Source organism: Battus philenor, unplaced genomic scaffold, assembly GCF_028537555.1.
Source record: "Battus philenor isolate CCGP_79_NKW_IND1 unplaced genomic scaffold, ilBatPhil1.0.hap1 SCAF_5, whole genome shotgun sequence".
NCBI lineage: Eukaryota > Metazoa > Arthropoda > Insecta > Lepidoptera > Papilionidae > Battus > Battus philenor.
The window spans coordinates 12,360,203-12,387,584 of NW_027181715.1; the positions used below are offsets into that span (position 1 = coordinate 12,360,203).

General features: G+C 32.1%; 1 protein-coding gene across 1 annotated transcript; it reads right to left on the minus strand.

Annotated features, from left to right (window-relative positions):
* Positions 1–18,766: 18,766 nt before the first annotated feature.
* LOC137929907 (gustatory receptor for sugar taste 64e-like) lies at positions 18,767–27,184 on the minus strand. The gene is made up of 10 exons (XM_068773036.1): positions 27,102–27,184; positions 25,819–25,940; positions 25,189–25,368; positions 22,727–22,875; positions 22,130–22,252; positions 21,278–21,432; positions 20,380–20,424; positions 19,800–19,962; positions 19,211–19,300; positions 18,767–18,865 (listed from the first exon to the last, which is right to left on the minus strand). Exons 1-10 carry the CDS (start codon positions 27,182–27,184, stop codon positions 18,767–18,769), a joined length of 1,209 nt encoding a protein of 402 aa, XP_068629137.1.
* Positions 27,185–27,382: the final 198 nt, after the last annotated feature.

The window sequence follows — 27,382 nt, forward strand, 5'->3', positions numbered from 1 at the left end:
TTCCAAATATAAGAAAATTCTTCGAAACTCCGCTTTGTTGGATGATGGGTGATCACCATGTCATCGACGTCGACAATATTAACTACCCACTTAGGCACATCTATGTGCAACAATTTTTTTCCTAATCAACACCCTAATTTCGTATCCCTGTCTAAAAAATTATTATAGTTTTGTTGGTTATTTTCCTAGACTTTGCTTCTTCAGATTATCTTAAAATATATTCAATGTGGTATTTAAGAGGAAGGGAGGCTTGAAACCAAAGGATTGTATATTCTGCTACCTAATATTTTGATCGTGATAATGGAAAAAGCTTTATTTGTTCTAGAGCTGTATGACAAATAATTTTGTTACCAAATATGTGCAAAACATTAATTTTTATATTTCAAATCGTTTAACATTAGAAGCTAAATGACCATATAAGCTTGTTACCTTTTTTACTCAAGTTCATTATTCAATATCAGATTCAGCAGGTAACCTATTCTCTTATATATTTAATAGTAAGTAGCAATAATATTTGCATTAAGCGCTCTTAGTGGTACACAAGACATAGTGTTAATTAAACTAACTTGGCTTATATGGTTAAGAATTCATTTTATAAATCGTTGCAGCGAAGTCGTTTTACTGTTAAGTACTAAGCATGTTTTACTTTACAATATTCAAGAGGATTTTTAGCCCCATATAATTAGTTTATGCAATATAATAAAATTTATTTAATTTTATTGTAACAAGGTACGACAGGTCAAGGCGACGAAGACTCATTTATAACTATGTTATTTAAATGCAATTATGACAAACAATATCATTGTAAAAAAGAGACAGAAACGAAAACAAAGAAATAAAATATGTAAGTAATTAAAGAAAAATGACGTGTGTAATAAAATATATGTCACAACTGTCTGTCTGATATATGTACGCCATATTAAAATCTGTTGTATATATGTATATGTATGTTAGGATTTTCAAGTAGATAGTACAGAAATTATACTCAACTTAATACTGAATAATACCTTACCTAATTATACTATTTTGCAACGCCGAAATAGATATTTTTATTGCATTCAAAATCTTTCTCTTACTGGTTCTTTTCAAATCTCTGTTATACCTTAACTATCCAAGGTATTTTCAATATTATTCTGTACACATTTCAACCGAATTTTTATAGTTTCTTCGAACTTCCATCATGACACCACACCATGCAAAAGAACTGAAAATCAGTAATACGCTAGTATAACTGTATGTTAGTTCATAGGTTAATGTGTGCCAGTAAAGTATAGTTCGCGAAGATTTGGCGAAAGTAAACATGGTGATATAACATTTTGTACTGCGTAAGTATAAAAAATATGTAACTCACGTTAATTTTATGTTGTTTTGCAACTGTATACTTTTTGGTAAAAAAATTTATTAATATATTATTTCTTTACTTAAGATCACAATCTTTCAAATAACATCATATTATCTCCTACTGCTCTTCCTGTGTAGTTATGAATTTGTTTAATGATGAATTACCGTTAGCGTAGTTTTAAATTTTTAAGAAAATCTTTTCTTTTAAGTTTTAAAAGTGTTTCTAGTTTAAAAATTTAAATTTAAAATGTTACATTTACATTACATACGGTCAGTTGATCGTTTTGTTGTTTATTGTTTATATTTTGCAACTAAAGTGGTTTAGTAAATATCTTTATTACTATACCAATGCTATAATAATAATTGAATCTTATGTATCTTACTCACTGTTATTAAACATGGACCTTACATAACACAAATATAAAATAAAACTAGTGATTAAAAGCGATGTAAATAAAAATAACAAAAATTAGAAAAAAATAAAACTAAAATAGTGAATATACATTAACACAAAAGTAGCATCGAGCAAGACATCTAGCAATATAAAAGACAAAAGATGAACTCTAGATGCTACAACATGGGACGGCTAATTGGGTAAACAAAGAAGAGATCGTCCAAAAATAGATGAAATTACGTTATGACGAGAAAACATTGGTGAAGAAAAGTGAAGAATGGGGAAGTTTTGACTGAATTGCAGGGAATATACAACCCCTGGTTCCATTATTAGAGCCATGCACTAGTTATAGACCAACAGAGTGAAACCTTATCGCTAATTTAGCTGTTCTGACGAGGCAGTGGTGCATATCGCCCGCGCAATAGACAACCGTTGATGCCAAATAGGTACCCTACTAGGAGAACAGAAGATATTGTCAAGGTCGTGGGAGATTGCTAGAGGAGAGCAGTGCAGGTTCGGTCATTGCGGCAATTTTGGGGGAGGGCTGTGACTTGCAGTGGGCACCTATCAGCGGTCATGGTGATGTTAATTACTAGTAATGTCAATTTTAATAGCAAGTAATCGAAAGGTAATTACGATTTCGATTGACCTTCGAATAAGCAAAACATGAAAAGTTATTTTGAAAAAAATTTCGAGTGCGGAGCACTTAAGGAATGTATTGAATCGTCGCAACGGTGATTTAAATGTCTAACTCATACATTAATACTTAGCGTTTACACGCCTGGGCGTTCCATTAAGGCTGCCAATCAATGTCGCTCGCAGAATCTTACAAAAATTCCAGGCGAGAAAAATAACGTTTTTTTTATTGCGATGAAGTCCTAAAATATTTTTATGTAACGTCCTTTTGATCGCTGCCTATAAAATTAACCAACGTATGAATAATATACCTTTTCTTAAACTCCATAAAACTAGCTAACACTTTTGTACGTAACTGTCCTTTCTAATGTTGTATATCCGTTTAATGCCTCTGAATTATCATGTGAAAAATAAAAATACTTTACTAAATAAAAACTCCTCACAATGTAAACAACGTAAGTAATAATAAAGGTTGAAAATTATTTGATCTGATAATTGTATCACAAGAAATTAATTTTATTCTAGTTACTAGACTAGTTGAAATGTAGACCATGGATGGACAAGCGCAGCCTTCGATGTCCATCCACAAAGTGAATAGAGGACAATGTAAAGGTCGTCGGAAGATTCTTTCGATCACTCCCTACCTGACCTATCGAAATTCTATGGGTGGGAAGGTTCAGCAGACCTCTGTCTGTGTCTACTCATAAGATGGACAAACAGCCTTTTTAAGGGCATTAGACAACGCTGTACCGCTTACTACCGAACCTTGTGTAAATCAATGGGGGAGGCCTTTCACCAGCAGTGGACATCCTCTGACTGAAATGATAATCTATAGTGTTAATGACTATCAAGCCTCTGATATTCTTCTCATGAAGTATACAATTATCTACAACTAATGATCCAAAATAGACAATGATATTAACTAATGTATTTGTAAATATCAAAAAGCTGCTCTAATGTATTAATGCTCAATGACTTCCCCAACATTTCCGTTACGGGCAGAAGATAACACCATCAAATTCCACCCAACCCTTTTTTATCACTGGACGTTAAAATGCACGACCGGCATCCGTTCCTTTGTTATTAACATTCCTCAGATTCGAATAAACCGTTTTATCCCTTACGTACCTCAATGAGTAGAATAATTTTCCTACGTTGTTGTTTTTCTTTAATTATAATATGAAATGCTTTACATTTATTTCTTTATTAACTTTATTTTTTATCTTTAAATTATTTATAGATAATCGAGAGAAAAATTTTAGAAGGATCTAATTTGATATAAATTATCAAGATAAATTCCGCTGAAATGTTTTCTCTTTACCGCACAATACTTTACGTTATTGGTATTTATTATGCCGCAATTATTAATTCAAACAACAAATATACATTGTTTTCAATCTAATGTGTTTTAGTTACTAAGGTGGCATCCACTTTACGAACTGATATCACACAGTGGCAGTAAAGCATAAGTAATAAAAAATCATCGCTGTTATAATTATGCGCTGAATAATAATTACTACGATTCGATTTAAAGCAGAACAAATCGAAGAGTAAATATTGTATATTTAAAAACTCGATTAAAATGAGACCATAGAGATAATAAACTATTTAACATTTATCAAAGAAATCCCTTTTTTTTTTTTGTGAAATTATACCCAATTAAACAGCATGGAAATCCTTTTATAAAATGAAAGCCTTATTTGCAAAAAGCCTCGACGAATGTAATAAAGCTTTGTACTTATTTAAATTAAGAATTTCGTTCTTTTTTAATTGTTGGAATGTATGACAAAACGACAGTTGCGTTCTTTTAACATTAAACGTTATGTATGTGTGGGTGACATCGCGTTTCTTCGTTCAAGAGGCAAATATAGTGCATTTTTGTATATATATGGTAGATAGATAAAAGACTTTTTTATATTACGTAATGATAAACCAAACATGAATACAAAGTTTATTTTAAATTTATGTATTTAAAAAAAAGTTTTAATAAATAAAATAACTGAATTTTTTGGCTTTGCATCTTTCCTGTAACAATGAGATTTTAAAGGCAGATCTATGTTTATGAACACGATTATTTTACAAAATGAATATTCGGTATTAAGGGAGGGTGGTACTATTGGAATTGGAAGGAAATAGATTTCTGAGTCACGATGTTATAATGGTCGAGTGGGCATCTCGCGTTCGCCGCAGAAGTACTTTTATGAGCAATTGATTCTTACGTAACTGCTTTTGTTCACGCTTCGATATAAGACGCATAATAGTGTACCGAGTGTAAATATAATTCGTTCCAGGTTGTAGAGATTCCGCGCAACTGCTTCGGCTATGAATACTCCACGGCCAAGTCTATCGAATACATGGAACTGGTTGAAAAGAACTTGAAAACCCTAACGGAAAAGTGCCTCACTAAGACAACGAAGAGCGATTGTTCGAGAAATTTCAATAAAGATTATTTAATGTTCTACCTTTTTAAATTTAAATAGTCCAAGAACAGAAATAAAGTAATTTTGACACATGCAAAAAAATCATAGGTTTTACGACTATTTTCACACCGTAAATACCAGTTTTGGAGCGACTAGACTCATTTTAACTTAAATGACCATGTCAGTTGCTATCAAATTGAGTTCTACCATTCTTCACATTCCGTTCACAAATGGTACTTCAAATGATTCTAAGTTTACAATAATATAAGTAGAAAATTCTAATTGTGAACATCTATAAAAGTAATTTTCTCAGAATTTTTTTATTAATTTCATTTAAGATAAATGTGCAATTAATTCAAAATTGTATTATTTTATAAGAATCCTTTATTAATGTTACTTGAAAGGAGTCTGCAAACGGAATGACGTTATCTCTGCCGTAACAACGCTTTCGTATTCATACTTAAGAATATTTTCTCATGTGCCTATTTTCATGATGGGCTTTATCCTTGAGCTTTATCTTCGGCATAATCAATTTATCGCTTATACGAGGGCGTGTGATCTAATTCTGTTAGCGAGGTCTGTTGGAATTGTTTTCGTTGCGGGAAATTATGGTGAAAAAAGAAAATATGCTTTAGTATCGTATTTAAATGAAAATTTGCAAACATTTTCTCTATTAGCCTTACTATTTAGGTTAAAAGTGTAAAAGCTTCAAAAGGTTTAATACATAGCTAATTTAAAGGTAAAATGATTTAAACGCCTTCGCTTCTTTCACGCCTATTTCCATCACACTTTATAGAATTCATTCTGAAATATGTTAGATTAGATTATTTTTATGTTTAAACGCGACAGACTAATAATTTATGTCAACCCAAAATATGCAGTGATTGATAATTAAAAATACAAAATTTAAAACAGAAATCTAAATTTTTAAACTACGCTTTTTTTACTAATCATAACATTATTTCTGAAGTCGTAGTAGTATTTTGAATAGGGTGTTGTACCACAGATTAATTGACAGCAAATGGGCTATGTATTAACCTCTTTGAAGCTTGTACTCGTATTCCCGTTTACACGTATAATTAACCAAACACACTGTATACAAAACAAAAAAAGCTTAGCGTCATTTATGTCAAAAAAAAACTATATTTTGTTAGCAATTTTTCACGTGTTTTCGACTCCGCTTCGTGTATGATTTATACCGAACCATTTATTGGGTGTAAAGGCAAATGACTACAGTAAAAGTTTATACGTTCTGCGAACTGCCTATGATTGCAATAAATCGTAAATATTCGAACGCGGAATAAATCATAAATATTCGATTCGGTCCGAAAATTTTTTCACAGCGCGATGAAAGTGATACAACACAATTTTAACAAAACTGTGTTACGCGACGTACGCGAGCACGGAATACGCTGTGTTTTTATTTAATTTATATCAATTTAAAAAATGAATTAAAAAAAGCTTTTACTGCTCCATTGCCGATTTTCCGAGGAAATTTGATATGCGAGCAATGGTAGCCCAACGGGAGAGGAGTTAAGTTTAAGTTAAGACTTGCCATCGTAGATCGTGGGTTCGATTTCCACCATACAATCATAATTCATATTTTGTGAACTAATTATATAGGGTTACCACTTCTCAGAAGCAAGTTTTTCGAGGATAGGCAACAGGGTTCTATGCGTACCATCATACTAGAATGTAATCGCCAACCCGCTTGCTAAGCGTAGCAATTATGGTATATCCCCCCTTAGAAATCTTTGGGGGTGGCCCATGCTTTGCAGTGGACGTCTATGAGATGAAACGACCAAAGACAGATGGTTGTTTATACAATATATTAGGAAACTTATGCAAAAAAGATAAAAGGAATTTGGTAAAGATGGTAAAGTAAACAAATTATGACTTGACCAAGGTGAACAGCGATAAATTTGTTTACGTATATATTAAAATTAATGTATAAGTCAAATATGATAATAATTAACCTTTTTTCTTCTTTGTACGTTAAATGTGATAATAAAGTGAATAACGCCTTGGAACTCACGTTGAACGCTTTCTCAAGACGGGTGGTTGAATTTACATTTTGCCGGTATAACTTCCCGTCAAAATAAATTAGAGGCATATTTCAAAGATAACTTTGGGCAATTAATTTGTGAAAGCAGCTTGAGTAATGGGCCACACTTTCAAAGAATAATTTTTAATGTAATTATTTCGTTTCGACAATTTGTTTGTTCAGTTCTTTAATCTGTTGACAGCGTTCACGAGATTGTTAAAGGAGCGAGTTGTTTATTTTTTTGGCTCAAACAAAATGTAATTATCTTGCAGACCTGACAGAAAAATATATTTTTTTGCGAATGTACTAATGAACTCTGAATTTGTTAATTAAATTTCTTGTTTTTTAACTTGTACTTTAATTATGTTTTCTTTTTGCCGGTTGACCTCTATGACTTTGTAAGATTTCACGGGTATGAACAGGACGCAGCTGGCACGTAGCCAACGTCTTAGTTTAGATAACAAATCTTAAAGGCTCCATCAGGAACCTCCGCTCGGGCCCCTGCATACGCAGACGTCTTAACCACCATCGGCAGGCGCCTCATAGAGTGCCCTTGCATAACGAACCGGGAGGGGACCTCCGCTTGGCTACTCAGAATGCGTTTAACATTCCAACTCAAGTGCGCATCCTGAACAAGCTCATGGTGGGTTGTTGCTACCTACCTAGGTAACATAACTACTACTTAAAGTTGAGGTAAGTGTAAGAAGAAATTCCAAATATATGTAATAATTGGGAGTAGTTGACCCCAGCAGGCAACTCGTAAGAGTTGACCTCGTCCGCGAACGATTCAATCTTGACTGAAAAAAAAGTCAAAAAGATACGAATATCTAAGAAGTGTGATTTATACAAGATGGTTCTACATGTATTATATTTGAAATAATCTATTAATAAAAAAAAAAAAAAAACAAAATTTTACGATGGCAAAATTTAACTAAATCCAATTGTTATTTCGCCGCGCACCGTACTAACAACAGCTAACACTGAATTATATTTGGTAAGGTAGATTAAAGAGAGTTTCAGTACAAAGCCAATCAATCCATTACTAATTTTATTCATTATATGTATATTTATTTATTTACTCCTGGGACACGCGATAAACAATGAGGATAATGAATTGCCATTTTTTATCTACGACGTGTTTCCCTAGCATCATGTAAAATCAAAATATAAAGACCACAAAAATTCAAATTGATTCAAAATTGAAAATTATTGTAGTTCTAATTTATATTATGAGTACAAAGTAAATTGCAGGACTTGTTTTCAGCATTTCACATCCATGATGTCGTCTGTGTATTTGCAAGAGCGTTGTATTACCCACAAAGCCTTGGCACAACTACGAAATGATCTAGTAGTTTTACATGAAGGGATTTATGTTAAAATATCTCAAACACGACAAAAGATATTATCAAAGTTGTTAATATGTTTTATATTAACAACTTTGATATATATAGCCTTGTTATTTTGTCCGAAGGTGATTGAAAATATTAACAAAAGAATCGACACTTGTAATCGTAGATGTTGCAAATGTGTATTTAGTATTAATATTCTTAACTGCCTAAATACACAATAAAAATAACAAATAATTTTCGCTTAAATTGTTTATTTGATTTAAATTAAAATAAATTATGTAATGCGGTAGGAAAAAGAAAATAATTTCTTTTTGGGGAGTTGACTTTACTGCTGCCCAGGTAACATTTTCAGGTTACGCGGCAACGAGTCGCATAGAGAAGTGGCAAGGTAGAGTTGGCGTTTATAAACAATAGAGTATAAATCAATAGTTACAATCGATGGCTGTCGGGAGCATATTGGATTTCTGAATGCGATGGCTTCGATTTATCCAAGCTACCTACAGCGTACAAACTATAACACTATGTTAAATACAAATAGTCCCATCTAGTGCAATTCACAAAATTAAATTCGCTTAAAATATTTATTTCCGTATTACGTAATATATGCTGCAATATATATGCGTTCACTTTCGCGTGACGCTTGAGACGTGATAAGCTCGGTAAACTGTAGATAGCAGGTGCTAGGTCTGTCTGGGGAGGTAACAAATGTGTATTCTCATTCCAATGTAACGTATTCGGTAATATACTATGAGAATCCTACCATTGCTACGAAACAATTTATTAACATTTATGCCTTTCTTTTTTAAAGATATTATTAATTATTTTTGTTAGTGAAATATATACTTGCTTTGTAACATTAATTGTAACAATAAATACAATTTTGAAACCTCCTGTTATCACCATGTCAACTGATAGACGCCCATTGAAAGTCAGACATCTCTCCATAAAGCTAGCATGATGACCGGACTTGCACTACCCGTATCCGGCATCTTCCCACAATTTTGACTATGATACCTAATAGGGTTGGTCCACCTAATAGGGTTGGTCCACCTAATAGGGTTGGTCCACCTAATAGGGTTGGTCTACCTATTACGATTGATCTACCTAATAGGGTTGGTCAACCTAATAGGGTTGGTCCACCTAATAGGATTGATCCACCTAATAAGTTTGGTCCACCTAATAGGGGGCCTAATCACACCTGCTACAGGTTCTTGGTCCCTAGAACCTTCCGGTCCCAACAGTTATCAGTTACATGAGTGATATGTTACGCTCGATCGATTATTTGCGTCACGGAGTGTATTCAAAGCAAATAACTTTTCTATAATAGATCAATACTTCATGTTTAGGTAAACATACCTTCTAATATCCTGTCACAAGCAATTGAATACACTTACTATCATAATAAATTATCTTTTTATTTTATGTATCATTTTTTAAAATCGTTTATTTCATATTATACTTGTTTTATACTTATAATCCTTAGCGTTTTTATTATGTATATACAAAAATCATGATTATTAATAACTATAATGCAATTTTATAAAATATTTCATTAAAAATATAAAACAATATAACCTCACTAATACGGAGTCTGCCTACTGTACGTGACCGTGTTAGGTACGACTCTAATACATAACGAAGAAATATAAGTTTTACCGTTGCCACTAAAACCGATCAAAAGTTATAGGCTATCCCAATCTACACCTTAAGATAGAAACCAAATGTTTTTAGTACCTGATTGTGATTGAAAAACAAAACATAAGACAAGTAAATCCGCACGTATACAGGATGGTTGGTAAATGGTGTAAAAGCTTTAAAGGAGTTAATATAAAACTCACTCTGAAATACGTTATATTAATTTATTATTTTCAGTTGTTATGCGAAAGGTCATTGCCTTATATCAATGTAAAGTCTGTAGGGACGGGGACAGATAATAAATAATAATTAATTTTAATATATAGTAATAAGAATTTCGAAAACGCTTTTTCTATTCGTCGTTGCTGAAACCATTGATTTTTTTTTTGGATAATTGCAACAAACTCATCGGTTTTAACTTTTACACCTAAACCCAATCACCCTGTGTAGGGTATTTAATATAACCTGTAGAATCTAATTTGTTAACTGTGATCTTAATTTAAACTACGTCAACTGACATGTTCATTTATGAACAATACCTTTACCCTGACCAGAAATTTTAACAAAACAACCACGTTCTGTTGTTTAACTGTCAAAGGTTCACGATAGTCGCTAATGAAATGGAAAGACCCTTACAAAGTTTTAAACTGTTTTAATTAACTTACGAAAACAAACGTTGATGTTGAGACAATCCTTTTCCACGGCATAATTTCAAAGGGTCTTTATTTCTTTATACACAACTAGAGACATCCTATATCTGTGTAGCAAAAAAATGTGCTTTATTCTTTTGCAAAACGCCGTCAACTTAAGTTCAGCCGTAGTGATATTTCAGTAGAAATTTGTTGTAAAAGTTAAGACTTAAGAAATATTTGTACCAACAGAAGTATTATGACTTTTAAAAAACAATTACATTTTTGTTTATTTTGTACTCTGAGTAAGTCAACTGGTTTTGAAAAAGCCTATGAACAAAGGAAAGTTCTGTGCTCGTAACTTCGCTTCGAGATCGAAACAGAGATGAGCAAATCCACAGAAGAGCCAAGGGTACCGACATATCTCGAAGAATTGCCGGTCTGAAGTTGCAGTGATCAGGAAACATGCCTAGTGTAACCTTCGATGGGGCTTAAAGCATCTATATGTATGTATATATATGTATATATATACATATATATATATATATGTATATATATATATTTATATATATAAGTTATCCGTTTACACGATATACAAACTCGCGACCATATCTTTTATAAATGAAAATATTTCACTACCGAAGTACCTGAGGCGTAATAGATTATCATAAAAGGCTGGCATAGTCACAACTTATCACAAAAGATAAAAAACAAAATTGACCGTAAATTTTTTATTATTTTTATGTTTACAGAATAAAAAATAGACATTGTTATACATATAAAATAAAACTGTCGTTTAATCCTTTATTATAACGGAAATTACCATGAAATATTATAATTTAATTTATACCATAATTATGTAATAAAATAAAAAAATAATGAGATCCGTAGACGAAAGAAAGTTACCGATTTGACTTATCATATGAAGAAATGCAAATAACAGTGGCCAGGGCACATGGCGCGAAGAACCAGTGGCCGCTGCGGTCTTCGATTATGAAATGGACTTCATAGGATGTCCGTCCACAAGATGGTCAAGCGACCTTGTTAAGGTCGTCGAAAGATGGTGGATGGAGTCCAGTTGTAGACGTTTTATGACTCAAACCTAATTTTGTTCGGTCTTTCCTATGCAATTTTTTTTGTACAGCATCTGGTATTTCAATCACATCGCAACATAATTGTCGTAACTATCAATAAAAATAAATCAATAGATAAGATCTTTTACTTTTGACTGCCGAGACAAATACAAGCGTCTATTTAAATAACAGTCGTAGTGAAATTGATCATCAACTACATGATAACTGAAAAAAGTCAGTGTGTTTGACTGACTATTTAGCAGTTGTAGCTAGCCTAGTTGTAGATCGTGGGTTCAATTCTCGGGATGCAAACCTAGATAATTCACACTTTATACATTAATTCTATAGGATTGCCACTGATCACAAACAAGTTCGGAGGATGGCCAACAGCATCCTCTGCTTATCAAAACACGATACTGCATTCGCCAACACTTTCGCCAAGCGTGTCAATTATGGTATCTCACGCTATAGATATCTTTAGGGAAGGGCTATGTCTTGCAGTGAGCGTCTTTGGGCTGAAACGAATGTTTAATAATGTATACAATTTAATTCATGTAAAGCATAATATCCGTTAACCTTATAAAGTAAATGTGGAATTAATGGAATGTCTGAAACATAAGTAGTGTTACAATGTAGTTTCTTTAAGTCATTTGATAATTAACATTAAGATTCCATTAAATTGATGTAACGAACAAACCGCATTGAAAGTAAAATATATTTATGAAATTTATATTCCTGCCATGTCTCGCAATTTTCTTTTTGTCTGGTAACAATTGTCGCTTGTTGATTCGCACGTGTTTAGCAGCACAATGTGATGAAAGACGATTACTTTTTTTTGTATTTATTTGCACGTTCCATTTCATCACTTTTTTCTGTACATTTTTAAGTGCCATGCATACGTCGTCTTTTAGCAATGTTTTTCACGTTACCGATGGTCGTAATCCCTTGAACTTGGGGTAAGCTTCGTCCGACTTTGCTAAAACCATCTGATACTATGAACTCTTGGAAGTTTGCCCCCTGACTTTAGAGAGAAACAGTACATAGTAACAATATATGAGAAAAATAAAATCTTCCATGGTGTATGACAACTAAAACTTATTTTAATCACTCATGTCCTTTAAGTTAGTTATTTACCTTTAAGCAAAAATAATTGCAGTAAAAAATTTAAAAAAATTTTTGTAAATTAATTAACCTAACTTCACTTTAAATAGCTTTAAATTAAAACATGAATGTATGATGATTCTATAGAAAGCTTCTGTTCAAGGTAATAATACTAAGTAACTGTGAAAAACACGTTTTATATTTTAGTGTAAGATAAAATTTTTATTACTAATCAATTCTGCTTAACGACGTCTATATTCCTGACTTTTGAATTTATATTGTTAGATAGAAAATATTAAAAAGCAAAAGCTTTATAGTATGAACAGGATAAGAACAGATCCGATAGCACTTTCTCATTCTATATGGAATTATAATATATAGAAATTCAAACGTGGTTGTCGGTTTTGAATATATTCCTAAAATACGAGCAAAACCATATTTGATTAACTAGATCTTAATTGAGATAGACAAAGATGATTAAAGCTGGGTAAAACAAGTAATAAACAATTTTTATCGCGAGAAAAGTATTTTCAAAAAAAAATAGACGGTGACACTAACTGCGAATAATCCTGTATCCTCAAAAAGCACAACTAATTAAATAACTATGCAAATTATTTATAAATTCATAGATAAGTGCAGTGGTGAAAGATATCCTTCAATAAATCAGTTTTTGGCAACAATTTTTTGTAATTTATTGTGTATGTAGCATTTTATACTCTACTTCGGTAGACGGCGGTCGCAGTAAATTGCCTCGCGTAATAGTTTGGTAATTACAAAAAGCAGAATGAATGAATATCCGACAAATACTTTTTATACTTGTACTGAAATTTCACCAGGGACTCAAATAGACTTTTTAAATTTTCAATTAAAGAGTATTTAAAGTATAAAAAGAGTATAAGAAGTAAGTCACAGCCCACTCATAGCCGATGTGATGTTGTATAAGGCTTTGTAACTGTTATATCGCAGCATATATATTGCCTTTGGTAGTCCTAGACTATATCTATGAAAACGTAGACCATAAAAATGTTTTTCAGTTTTTAAAATAATTTTACGAAATAATAATACCAATCTTAGATATTTTATAATGAACCTCGGTATTATCATTTAAATTATCGAAAGCCGCTAGAAATGTAATTAAAACAAAGTTGATTCTAACTTTAAGAGTACGAGGAAATTAAATATAATTAAGCTAGCTCGACTTTCAACTTTGTTACTCTTAAGTAAATTAGGAGATTAAATAAATGATAACATGATATCTTTAAAGTGATATAAATTAACTTTTTTATTACATAATTTAAATAGATGCTAGGTCAAAAGAAGTGTTATAATTTAATATGTGTATAGGAATAGTTTATGTACTTGCTTAAGATATTTTTGGTCATATTAATATTCTCATTTTCAACACGTTTCATTATTGAAGTTTGAAGACCTCAAAGGGTAGTGGAGATCTGTAGGGCGTCACTCTAGAGAGTCGAAAGCTAAGGCTAACAAACCAGAACCACAGATATCGGTTTGGGAGTGGCAAGAAAAAAATATTAATACGTCAGTTACATTATAAAGAAAGAACATTTCTGGTGCAAGCACCTAGTTGAATGAAGAACTTAAAATACCACGGGCTAGGACACAAAATCGATGGAGTCATGACATCATAAAAGTGACAGCCGGTTACTGAACAATTACTGCACAAAACAGGGAAAAGTTGATAGAAATGAAGGATGAAGGATTTCAGCTTTCCTAAGCGATATAGTGTAGGCCACACTGTATCGCTTAGGAGAGCTGAAATAGAAAAAAGAAAAAAAATTGCAACGAGCAAGGCTTTGATGAAAATTAGCACACGACTATATCAAAGTAATATTTCCCTAAACTTTAAACTTGAAAAATATGAGTCTAGAAACCGGAGAAATTCACTTAGGTATAAACAAATACAACAATAGTATACGTCTCATTCCAGTTCTAGAAAGTTCGTGAAATCGGCAGTTTGTATTTTAACACGTTCACTGCGGGCCCAATTTTGAAGAACTTTCAGCTGGTGCGGCTGACGTCGAATCAGCCTCAAGCTGAACTTCCTAGTAGTGCGGTTGAGGCCTTTTCTGCCTCATGTTCATCAATATTTTTTTACAATATTGAGTCAATGCTTCGCAGACATAAAGAAAGCTATATTTGTCTTTGACATACCTCATACGGTTGAGTGTAAACAGCCGCCGCACTAGAGAGAAAACACGAGTTTTACGCGCCGCACCAGTGCAAAGTCTACCATGAGGCTGAATCGACCTCAAGCCGCAGTGAACGTTTTAAAAATCTTTGTGGCGTGTTTGTTATACGACACCGCGTCACATTATGCGCGTTAAGTACTCGCCTGACTTCTCTTCATTAAAATGGAATGATTACATACTAATACTAATTAGAAGACACTTGATTCGTGAACATATGGGATCCGTTTTTGATAATATATTTTTATACTTTCGTTTCGAGTAATCACTGGGTCATTAACAGAAAAATATACTTTCACTATCAAGAATATCATGAGAGACCAAGGCGGTCAGAAGAGGCTGGATATACGATAATGCTGAACTAACACTTTCTACCGCTGCTACTAAATCTATTTGAAAGGCATATGTACACCAGTCGACGAGTGCCTCTGCGATTTATTTGACGAAGTTTTAAATGCAAGCTTCACTGACACTTGTAACCTTTTCCCAAAATATAGTAGAAAGATTCAGAGAACTTCTATATCGTTCTCAATTTAAGGAAAGGAGATATTTAAATAGATAAATACAAAGCAAAAAGTCTTTGATGATATATTATGCCGTGTAGCCATCTTAATGTGTTTTTTAATATTGTTTGGAATTGAAAGAAAAGGTAAAAAACTGAAAGAAATTTCGTCATATCTTCTTAATGGGATCATAAAAAAAAGTCTGGCGTGTCTCTAATTACTCATTAATTATGTTAAATGAGCCAACTTTGCAATGACAGCTTGCGACTAAGAAAAATAATTCTTGTATAAACTTTTCTGCTTTTATTTTTTTTTTCATTGGCTCACACAGGGTATTTTTTCAGTTGTTAATATAATTTAAAATGTTGCAATGGTTTCCTACCTTGTAATGTTTTCACAGTGCGGATACAAGTCTCGTCACAGAGAGAGATAAGCATTATGTCCCTCAAGAGCCTAATTCAGTTGATAAGTGAAAAAAGTCTTTAAGAAATGTGTTCTATTTAAATTATTTGGTTATTTACTCGCTATTGGGCATTTATTCTTTTCAGTTTATTTTTGTAACCAGTACTTTAATATCTACCAAGGTTAATACGTTCAATATTACTTCACAATGAAAACTATTAGTTGCAACAATCATTACAAGTATCTCAAGTCGCTGTCATGTTTAAATAAATTACTATGACATAAACTTGATAATTATTAAAAGTAAATTATTTTAGTCAGCTTTGTAAGAATAAGTTATTAATGTTAATCCAAAAGATACATAATTCATTACAAAAGCAGCGTTAGCGATATTTTAGATTTTTTGTAGGCTTTCTACTAATCTGAAATAGGGGAGTAATAATAAAGTGGGGTAGCCAACGATTTCCATGAAATAATTGTTTTCTTTAATTGATTGGGCTCGCTTACTCACTATTTACGATCCTACGCAGTGTCAAATAACGACTGTTAACATATCTAAGTCCCAGAGCCACGCCAGAGCTAAGCCATCTGTGGGGATTCCCCGAATTCAATATGACGACTAAGTTTACAACCAAAAAAAATAGATTTCTTCCGGAATACCTACATATTCGCGTTCAATGACCTTGAAAAATAAGCTTGTGAACCATGACGTCATTAAGCATCAGTTTGCGTCTTACTCTTAAAATGTGTTCCAGTATTTAGCTTTCTTTATACTATCAGATTTAATTACATTGGTTATTAGACCAAGCGGGGATTCCCCGAACTGAGTTAACGCTGAATCAAAATTATATTCAAACCGAAAACTTTATTTTTGTTACCAGTATAAACAGGCGCCACTAACGTCATATCAATGTTATAAAATCTAATTAAACTTACTACTTAATTGGCCCGCTTTAGACGAAACTTTTAATGAACTAACGTTGCCCATAAGTTACAAGGTACAACTAATGAATAATACCCTTTTCTAAAAGCTTAGACAGCCTTTACGGTGTTTCTACACGAGTGATTTATTCTCAGAGCTTTTACCTTATAATGGTCAGTGTTTTCCACAACTAAGAACAAGTTTCTAAATTGAAATTGATGGTTTTGGACTAATTTTTAGTTATTTGTTTGTATTGTAATATATACTAATAAACTATTTTATATAATTGTATCGCAATGAGGTTATATATAAAACAAATGTTTCTTAAGGCTGCAGAAAAAGAAAGAACATCGTAGCTTCTCATATCTAGCCAGAAACATTGACAATGATTGTATTACGCTTCCTCGAATATTTACAACATAGCTTTGGCAGAAGATTTGGGGTAATGCCTCACGAGTCCTGGTCCTGCAGAGGTGCACAAACAATTCTGCTTTCATTATAAATTCGGTAGTAATAAAAAATAAAAGTCTGCGTTTGCGGTACGCTTTCCTCAGATTATAGGTGAGTTATGAATATTTAAATTAAGAATGTCATTATTAGGGAGTACGATCTTATTTCATCAAAATATTTAGGATTCTTTTACTAACCGTTTATATTTTTAGTCGAATATATTTAAGGGTTATGTAGTTAATTTATAGTAACATATTTATATAACAACATAAATGACCGCTTTAATAATATGAAATATTACTATAATGTCAGACCACATTAAAAATATCGCAAGTATATTTTTGCGTTACATTGATTTCAAAAGTGATAATGTAGTTGACAGGTTCGAAACAGAGTTGCATTTCTACATCATGTCGGTATTGGCGGTGAAATAATTCACATAATAATATAAATACAATTAATATTCCAGTCTTTTAGGTTGATCGGAATACATGGAACTTGTTTTATTGACTGATTTACATGGTTCATAAAAAGTGCAACTGTTGTGTTTCCGACTCTTCACAGCATATAAGCATTCCGAGCCGGTGGTGGCTAATGTTAAAATAATCGACGATTTAATAGTGCATGTAAATGGCTACTTAAAGATAGTTTGATTTTTTACAAATATACAGTGTTGTGGAAAGAACTATGCTGGAAATTTCTCTACGTGATCATATTAGGTATAAGGACATCAATAGTCACCCCAGCCGATTGGCCAGTTGAAATGCAAAAGCCTCAAAGCTCTCAGAACAGATGGCCTTCGGGGCCTTAACCTTCCGAAGCTGAGATCATAGATCGGTAATCAAAGATTCGGTCATCTACTCACAGGAGGTTCACAGACAACCTAATTCAGATCTTCGGTAGACGATGAGAGATCCTATTGAGTGTCTATCGGGAGGCAAATGTCCAGTCGCCTCAGGTTAAAATAATGGTAGGCCCTAAGATTAAAATAATGATGATTATTATGGTACATACATATATTATTATGAGCAATGGTAGCCCATCGGTATTCCCGGGATACAATGTTATATAATGTGTCCTATGTATATAATAAATCCTATGTAATAACGCACAAAGTGCATTATTACATAGGATTACCGCTGCTCATAGATATATAGAGGCTGTATCCTCTGCGTTCCATAATACCACACTAGAAAATCCAATCGGCCTTCCAAGCGTGGTGACTATAGTATATTCTAGTGGTCATCTAAGGGTTGAAACGACAATTTATTATTTACTGCAGTGATTTTATTTTAACATATATTTTTTACATAGATGACAGGAGATAAAACAAGTTTTCTATACTCTAGAAATGTCGAAACACATGTTTGTGTATAGTTATGTAATTTCCATAATTTATATTTAACATAATTTTATTCGTTTACATAATTTGACAGGGAGGATATATAAGTTGACTTAATTAAATAATTACGATTAACTAAATAGTAAAGAAATCTTTTTACTAATATTTATCGTGACTGATACAGTTTTCCGTATAAATAATTATTAAAACTTTTTACATTTATAAGGTGAGATTAAAGAACTATGAAACGTAATCATAAGAAATAGTAAATTAAGAACGTATAAGCTTCTACGTATCTCTATAGTTGTAGATTGATTAGCAAATCTGTGAGTCGGCGTTCGGCGGGCTAGCTGTAGGCGTTACTCCGGTAATTTGAAGCAACACAAGCTCATACGTAACGATCGTTCCCGCAATCTAAAACAAAAGCTAATGTTACAAATATTAAAACATACGTCGTTGACTGTTGATTTTGAAATAAATAAATAAAATTGAATTTATTGATTTATTTCATGTGTTGGCTAAAACAGCTCAGCTAAATTCATTAAAATTAAAGGTACAAATGTTTTTGTAAGTAAAAACCTGGATTATTCTAGTATCTATATATGTGATAATTTTTAAGAATATCCATTTCCAATAGTATCGGAAAATACATAACCGGGAAACCGGAAAATTTAGATATTTCCCATAAATCAACGTCAGATCGAAATTAGGTAAAAATTTTCCATTTTTTAAGACTTGCCATCATTGTATTACACTTACGGAAAGAACGAGTCCTTTCTTTATGTTGAAAAATTGTAAGCCGCTCAGTGCTACCGTATCACCGTGCACTTGGTCCAAAAACCTCTGAATCTAAAACCACAAACATATGTAAATCATAAAAGAATTTAATCATATCTTTAGGAATATCATTCATTAAAATTTAACATTACGGTATGAAAGTTAAAATATTAAAAAAAATTTAAGCAACTTTTTAGGTCAATGATTTTTACATAAATGAAAAGAAAGAAATGATGAAACACAATAGTTCTTAAACAATGAAATGTGAAAAGGCTTAAATTTTAATACCGAAAATTAAAATGTCTCTGTGTAAAAAAGTATACAGGGCCGGATTACAATGATAGAATAAAATATTAATTAACTTTAAAACTGTAACAAGGCATTGTAATTTGAATTTGGTTAAAAATGTTGTTTTTGGATAGAGCCAACAACATTTTTATCAAAATCCACACATTTTTAATTGTGCTAATTATAATAAGTTTTTGACAGTTCCCGCTCGGCTCATCAAAAGCCGTTGTAAAAAAATAACTAATTAGGTAACATCTCCACATATGTTTATTCTATACAATACCTCCACACAATACACATTCGATGATATTTCATACAAAGAAACCGCGGGCTTTCGGCTTGACGAATGCACGCGTGCTGCTATGAGCGACACGGCTAGAGATCTCGTCACCAGGAATATGAATGAGTACATAAAGTATGTCGCCTGTTCATAGCCGTGAAGCGGTCTGAAACACACACACATACATACATATATACATAATTCACCGTATATTATGGAACGGACATAGAACATCAATGTATGCATATGTTGCAAGTGGACTTCTGATCTTGTTTATTTAGGAATAGTAAGACATTAATATGTAAACATATCATAGATTTTTCTATTTCTTTGGTTTTGAAAAGTAATTAATTACTGTTAGACGGTGAGAATAATGACTAGAAGACTGAGACTTGTTTCTTTGTGTAAGTTAAGTTACGAAAAATATTTAAAATAAAAAAAATTCAGATGAATTTTTTTGCCTTATTATTTATTGATAAAAAAAATCTCAGTGGAAATATATGACTTTCAGCTTCAAGAAGTTATAGTATATATGATTGCGATGTGTAAAGTATAGATCAAAAGTGTTAAAAAAAATTCTTACCTTATGTCTTCAGCTCGACATAAAGGCGTAGCTCTTATCCCGTCCCTATAAAATTGTGATTTTTATAATAAATATGTTTTGTCTGCACACTATCTTCTTATTTCACATAGGATTTTAGTAAAATACTAGTTGATCTCGCAAACGTTGTTTTGTCATGTATGTTATTAACAAATTAAAAATAAGGGTTGATTTTAGAGTGGTGAAAATTTAGGGTTGTGTGTATATTTGTATGCTGTATCATAAAAAATTAAAAACAAAAAATTTTGTCTAAAATATTAAAAAAAAATTTAGGGGTGGACCACCCATAACATTTAGGGGGATGAAAAATAGATGTTGTCCGATTCTCCACTCTGACCGATATGCACGCTAAGATATTGTTGAAGGATTTAAGCCTGTTACCATTAGCTCAATAAGGCTTGCGAAGGAGCATTAATAAGGCCATTTCAAAGCCGAAACATAAATTTAAAAAATTAGGTTTGGTAGAGAGTAAAGTTTGATAGGTGATGGTGAATGCCAACGCATTAAGTAACGTAAGGAGACCTCCTTACTTCTTCAACGCGAGTCGGCGAACACGATACTGATCCCCTCGCCTTACAATGTAATATTTATGTGCATCTATTTAGTTCTGCAAACTTTGAAGCAGTTAATTATATAATTTAAATTATATATAGTTAATAATATAATTAATTGATGTTATAAATAAAATAAGAATAAATGTTAAAAAAATTCTTAATACTTGACGTCTTCAAAGAAAATATCAAAGTAAATGAAATCTATAACGATGTTTTGTTTCAGTGAGCCATTGTATTTTTTTTTCTTTTGTAAACGCCGACGATACGTACTTTAATTATCTTTCGCTTTGTTTTCAACAACCTTTATAAGTATAAAAGATACGTACTTCAATGTGTTGTATAACTGGAGGCAGATGAAGAAGAGGTTATTAGCAAAGGAAATGAAGATAATGGCCCCGATCACTTCGTCCACGCGACGCACAAGGGAAGCTGCTCGATTGTAGTCTTCGCGAACAGTACGCCAAAAATGCTGACTCTTGTTCTAAAAGTAAAATATAATTATATTATTTTTATTTAAATAAATGAGACATTAATTAATACCTTGCAGTGGGCATCTATCAGTTGTCATGGTGATAATGATAAAGGGTGATACACTAAGAATGTTTACACAAACATCTGTGAATCAAGTTAAATTTAAGCAATTTTTTTTAAAAGAAAACCAGAGAATTAATTTTAAAGCTAGTCTAAGCTGAAAAACAAGAAGAGGAAGGAACAGTAAAACGTCCTGAGGAATTCTGCATATCCTGAGTCGTATCAATTATGATACTAATACAGTACATATTAATGTACCTCCAACCAATCTGCACTGGGCTCGCGGGTATATATAGTTATTGATTATTAATATAAAAGCTTAAAAGAGGAGAACAGATAGCTCAATTATTAGCAAACATCTTTAAAACTTTAACTACTATTTCCAGTCACTCTATATTAAGTGATCACACAGAAAAATGTTGTATCAATTTAATTTTTCTATTCGAATTCTTTTGGCGAACACTTTCTGGCAGTAAAATGTCTGCAATCGCAGACAACTAACAATAATTAATTTAGATTTATAGTAATCCGAATTTTGAACGTTTTAAACATAATGATGAGAGAAGTCTTGGTGTTGTTGATATAAACAACATACAGTTCATTAGTACAGTTGAATTAGTTCACGGATTAAATAAGAATTACCTAACCTTTCCACGAGCGTTAAGAATTTTCTTATTAACTTGTTCCAGTCTTGATATTAAATAAAAACTGATGCAGATTATAAATAAATCAGCAAAACTCCACGTGAAAGTCAATTGTATGTTGAAAGCCTGCAAAATAAAAACAATTCCAGGCGTTTATAAAAAAAAATATTTTCAAGTACCGTTGTGATTGTAATGGTAGTTAATATTTAAGTAAGCTTTGATCATGACTATAATTATTTTTTTCTCATTTTATATTTCATTTACAAAGTTTAATTAATAAAAATAATATTGTCAAAAAAGAACAATTATAACCTTTGTATTTAATTCTACACTAAAATATGATTGTAGTAATAATTTAATAAAAAAAAACTTATTATAAATGTTATGTGGTTAGTTAATATAGACATATTATAATTTTAAGTGGAATGTAAAAACTTTAAACAGTTTATATTCCTTGTTTATTACTGAAAATAAATAAATAAATGTCTTTGACAAAGAGAGCAAATTGCTAGTAGTAAATATTTTTGAAATATTTTCCTGACACGTTCTAAACTACCTAACAATAATTAGCAAAAAATTAAAAAAAAATGTTTGTAATACCTGAGATAAAAATCCAACAAAATGATTGTAGGGAACAAATTCATAAACCCAAGGGAAACTGCGCTTGACAAAGGCCTCGTAGACATTTTTTTGCGGTTCGCAATCAATCACTGCCGCTAGACCTGATAAATCTGATAAAAAATGTTCGACTGCAAAATAATAAACTGTGTAATAAATTTGAATATGATATATTACATGTATGTTACGTAAAATAAAATTGTATTTACTACATTGGTCATAACAAGTTAAATATATTTTTCTTCATCAAAATCAGAATTTTAGCGTTTCGCGTTTCATTATTAGATTATAATCGTAAATTTATTACTATTGGAAAAACATAAATTATAAATACATGATTATTAAAACGTAATACTTGTGGATGGATGAAGGCGCTATTTGCAACTCTTTTTAATTGGCATATTGTTTTATATGTACACGCACTGTGATAACGACAAAGCTGACACCGAACACTTTTTAAAATAACGTCCATGAGACTACTTTTTCGGCATATATAAGAAAGCAAGTCGTGAAAATTTCTTTAAAATAGTAAACAAATTAACTTTGGGAGTAACAGAATTCGTAAATTAATTTAATTTAACCCTTCACGGAGCTGTCTTTGCGTTCATCTTGTACAGACAGACGTTTTATATTGTTAATTTACGGTAAAATACTTATTTATATTCAGTTAACGTTTGGCCTTTCTAGATTTTACAGAATTATCTATCGCAGAGCTTATAAATTCTGGACTCGAGAAGAATTAATAAAATTGAGGGGTGGTCGTTAGTACGGGCCCCTCGTCCCGTAATAGACATTTCGATGTAAAGAAAAACACTTGCCGGATAGTTAAAGTTATATAATATCACAGAACAATAAATCTCAATCTGAATACTCTAATAATATCTGAAATACAAGATTTCCTGTGTTGAACAGCAGTTGAAGCGACACGTCCGCTCGGTAGCGCGGCGCGTCAGAGAAAAAGCGAAAAAGTTTTACCGAGTGTAAGAAGGGGCATTCCAAAAACAGATGCGTTCACAGATAATAAATTTGGGTGCGTTCTAATGAACGCCACAAAATGAATATAAATTGATTCGTATATTTAATCCACCAATTATTTTTTTTTTTTAAATTTGTCTCTTTTACCAACTACCGCTAATTCTCTCCCACCAAAGCATCTCTTAAGCATATACTGATAATTTACTCTATCGGGTAATTTCATGTGATAAATATAAAATTAATTTATTCAACATTGCAATTAATTTTAACAGAACTCTTTTTGAACGTCAACTCTTTATTTTGTTTTTTAATAAACTTTATTTTTGTCTCTTCTCTGCTTCGCAAGATGTTATAGTAGTGGAGAAGAAGCAGGAAGAAACTCCACAACAACAAAAATTTTAATAAAATTTAATATCACAAATTTATACATATACGCTTTATCAGATATATCCTGAATGAAATCAAAATAATCAGGCGACATCACTGTCAAGTATTCATATCATTTAAATATTCGTTTATTGAATAATAAGTTTCTTTCGGTCAATTTACTTTTAACATGCGCTTTGAATTTTGCAAATGGTAATACAATACAATTTTGCGGCATTTTTAAACAATCTGATTCGATTACAAATGAATTAAAGACTTTTTTCAGTCGAAACTTTGATACAGCCAGTTTTTCACGGTGCCTTGTACATACACTATAGACGCCCAATATTTTTTTGGATTTTAAGTAAGAAAAGGACCAAAATTTAGCCACTTCCGCACATGCAGGGGTAGTCGTGCAACAAAGTGCACCGCCCGCCAGCCCGCTGATAAATGCGCATGCGGCGAGCAATGCGAATTACACAACTGCCACCGTCAAATCACTCATTTTTTCTATGCATTTTTGGATTTTTATAATAATTGTTATGTACAAAATATTATCAATAAATATAACGCGGGCCCACTGTAAAAATATTGATCTTTCTAAACTGCTTTCTCAGAAAGATTCGCGGCCCTGAGCTGTATAATTGGAGTGACACTCTTTTACAAAATAAATATATTTTCAATATTCGCACCTTTACCCCAAAGCATCATTGGACATAATGCTGTGGAAATAACTAAAATAAACTGTCTTAGCCACATCAATACCAGAGTAACGTTTTATCTTTCTGGCGGCATAAGCTGCAGCAGTAAGCCTGATCGCATCATTATATTATATTGATACATCCATTTTCAACACAAATCTGTCCATTACATCGACTTCTTTGTTTTAATATGGTCAAAGCAACACCACATTTCCAAAATTATAAACCATTTCTACTTCTTTTCTTTGAACTTCTAAGTTTCTGCACCATAAAAACTAGAAACACTTAGGACTGTAACGTTACTGTAAAGGTGAGACGGCATTTTTCATTATGTTAAGATCTTCCATCTCATAAAATTAGTGTAATCAATTTTAAAATATGTACAATAATAAAATTTCTTACCTGTAGCTAATGCAAGAATAAGTATGCAGGTCATGTTACAATTCTTTATGAGTGATGTATCCATATTGGGACACGATGCTTCGGACATCGAGATTTGTAAGCATAGCCGTGGCCATTTTGTTGCCATGTGAAGAAACAGAACCGTCGTCAAAAAGTTAGAACTATAGAAAGCCAGAGTTGCTGAAAATTTAAAGTTTTTATCATAAATTTAAAAAAAAGGATTGAATTTTTGCAACTTTCAAATTGATTAAGTTGCATTTGTGGAACAAAGACAATACCAAAAAAAAATTGTCACATTAATTAGGAAAAGAGCCTGGGATGCGTTTACATGGTAACTTAAACTCAATCTAGCACTGACGTTTGCCCGAGCCATTTGCAAGAGCGAGAGAAAGCATCCATATCGAACAGGAACCTTCAAATATATATATATATATATAAATGCATAGTTTCTTCCGTTCCTTTTTTTAAAAAAAATCCATATGTAAAAGCGTGTTCAGATTTTTCTACGATCTATGACAACAGTTACAATCATCTGTCTCTACTACTTACAAAAGTTTAGCAGGAATAGTGTTTTAATAAATCTATCCAGTTAATATACTATAGTAAGATAATAAAAATAAAAATACTTACTGTTTGAGGAGATAGACGCGTTAGTATCTTTTAAGAACTTCATTATAGAAAGAAACAACATTGAACCTTGTCCGAATATCGACAATATTGTATATAAACATCTTGCTGAACAAAACATGAACCTGTTGAATAATTATGTTATTTATATTGAACAGTTGTATTATATTTATGATAGTATGTCGCAGTTTCGCTTTCCATGTGGCGGCGTTCATTCGTTAAATTATATCAGCTGCTAGACGTCCACTGTGAGCCACTAGTCTTCCCCAAAGGTAGCTACAGTGACCAGACGCGATGCTCGCATCCAGGGACTTTGATTATGTCGTCGTTCATCTATTAGGGGCTTCTCCTAATAATTATTATCATATTTAAAGTCATAAAATGTCCACTGTTGAATATAGGCTTCCCTAGAAACTTCCAATAGAACCGGTTTAAAGCGCCTTACACCCTTCGTCTTCCGTATAGTAATAAAAAATTATTCATAATATCGTAAATAATAATATCAGTATTCACATTAAATCACATATAGTGATTACTTGTCAGCATAAGAATGACGCTAGAACATATTAAATAAAAATAACAGATATCATGACATGAGTTGATTGACGCTCACTGCAAATCCTCCAAAGATTGCTACATAGGATGAAAAAAAAAAACATTTTTTTTTGTAAATAAAGATACCGGACCCGACCCAATATAATACTCAGGCACCTAATAAAACGGCGGCACCGCCCTGTTAGTGATCTATATTGCAATCATATTCCTATAAAGTTTCAAATATTCCTATAAACTTGAACTGTTCTCTTAGTCCATATGAGGGAATTTTATCGTAGACTTTAACATCCCAAGGGACGATACCATCATCATGTTTGCCGATAGATGCGGCTTACTTCAAAGATCGCCACAATCACCGGTCTAGTACTGCCTGCAACCTAATAATATCGTCAGTACCCCTAGTGAGGGCCCAACTCAATATCGGAATTAGTTTCTGTGCCCTGTTGTGAAAAGAACCTTCAAAAAACTTCAGTTTGTTTTGTTATGCTCCCTTTTACCAATACTTGACAAGTTATATATGTATTTCTTTAAATAATAAATATTAATATAAAATACATAGGGAATTTACGGGTGACTACTGTAAAAGCAAACAAAGTTGCCGAGGAAAAAGTTAACACAAGCTAAAGAGAGGATAGCCCTTAAAATATATTTCTAACATAAAATTTGCTGGCAATTTTTTTTTATAAAATAGCAATTATGCAGAAATTTTAAATACAAAAAAATGTATTTACCGCATTTTAGAAGCATCAACATTAAAAACGCCGACAACTGGGTTGAGTCCAAAACATTGCCCAATAACAATCGACAATTTCATCGCCGATTGGAAAGTTGCCGAACGTTGAGGATAAAGATCCCTTGAGAAATTACCTTTTCTGAACATTTTCTTACGGAAATCTGAAATTATTATTTTCTCGCACAAATCTGATTTATTTTGTATAAATAAAGGAATTTTAAATTTCATATTTTAATGCTATGCTAATGTTTTATTAAAATTTCGGTAATCGTTTTAAAG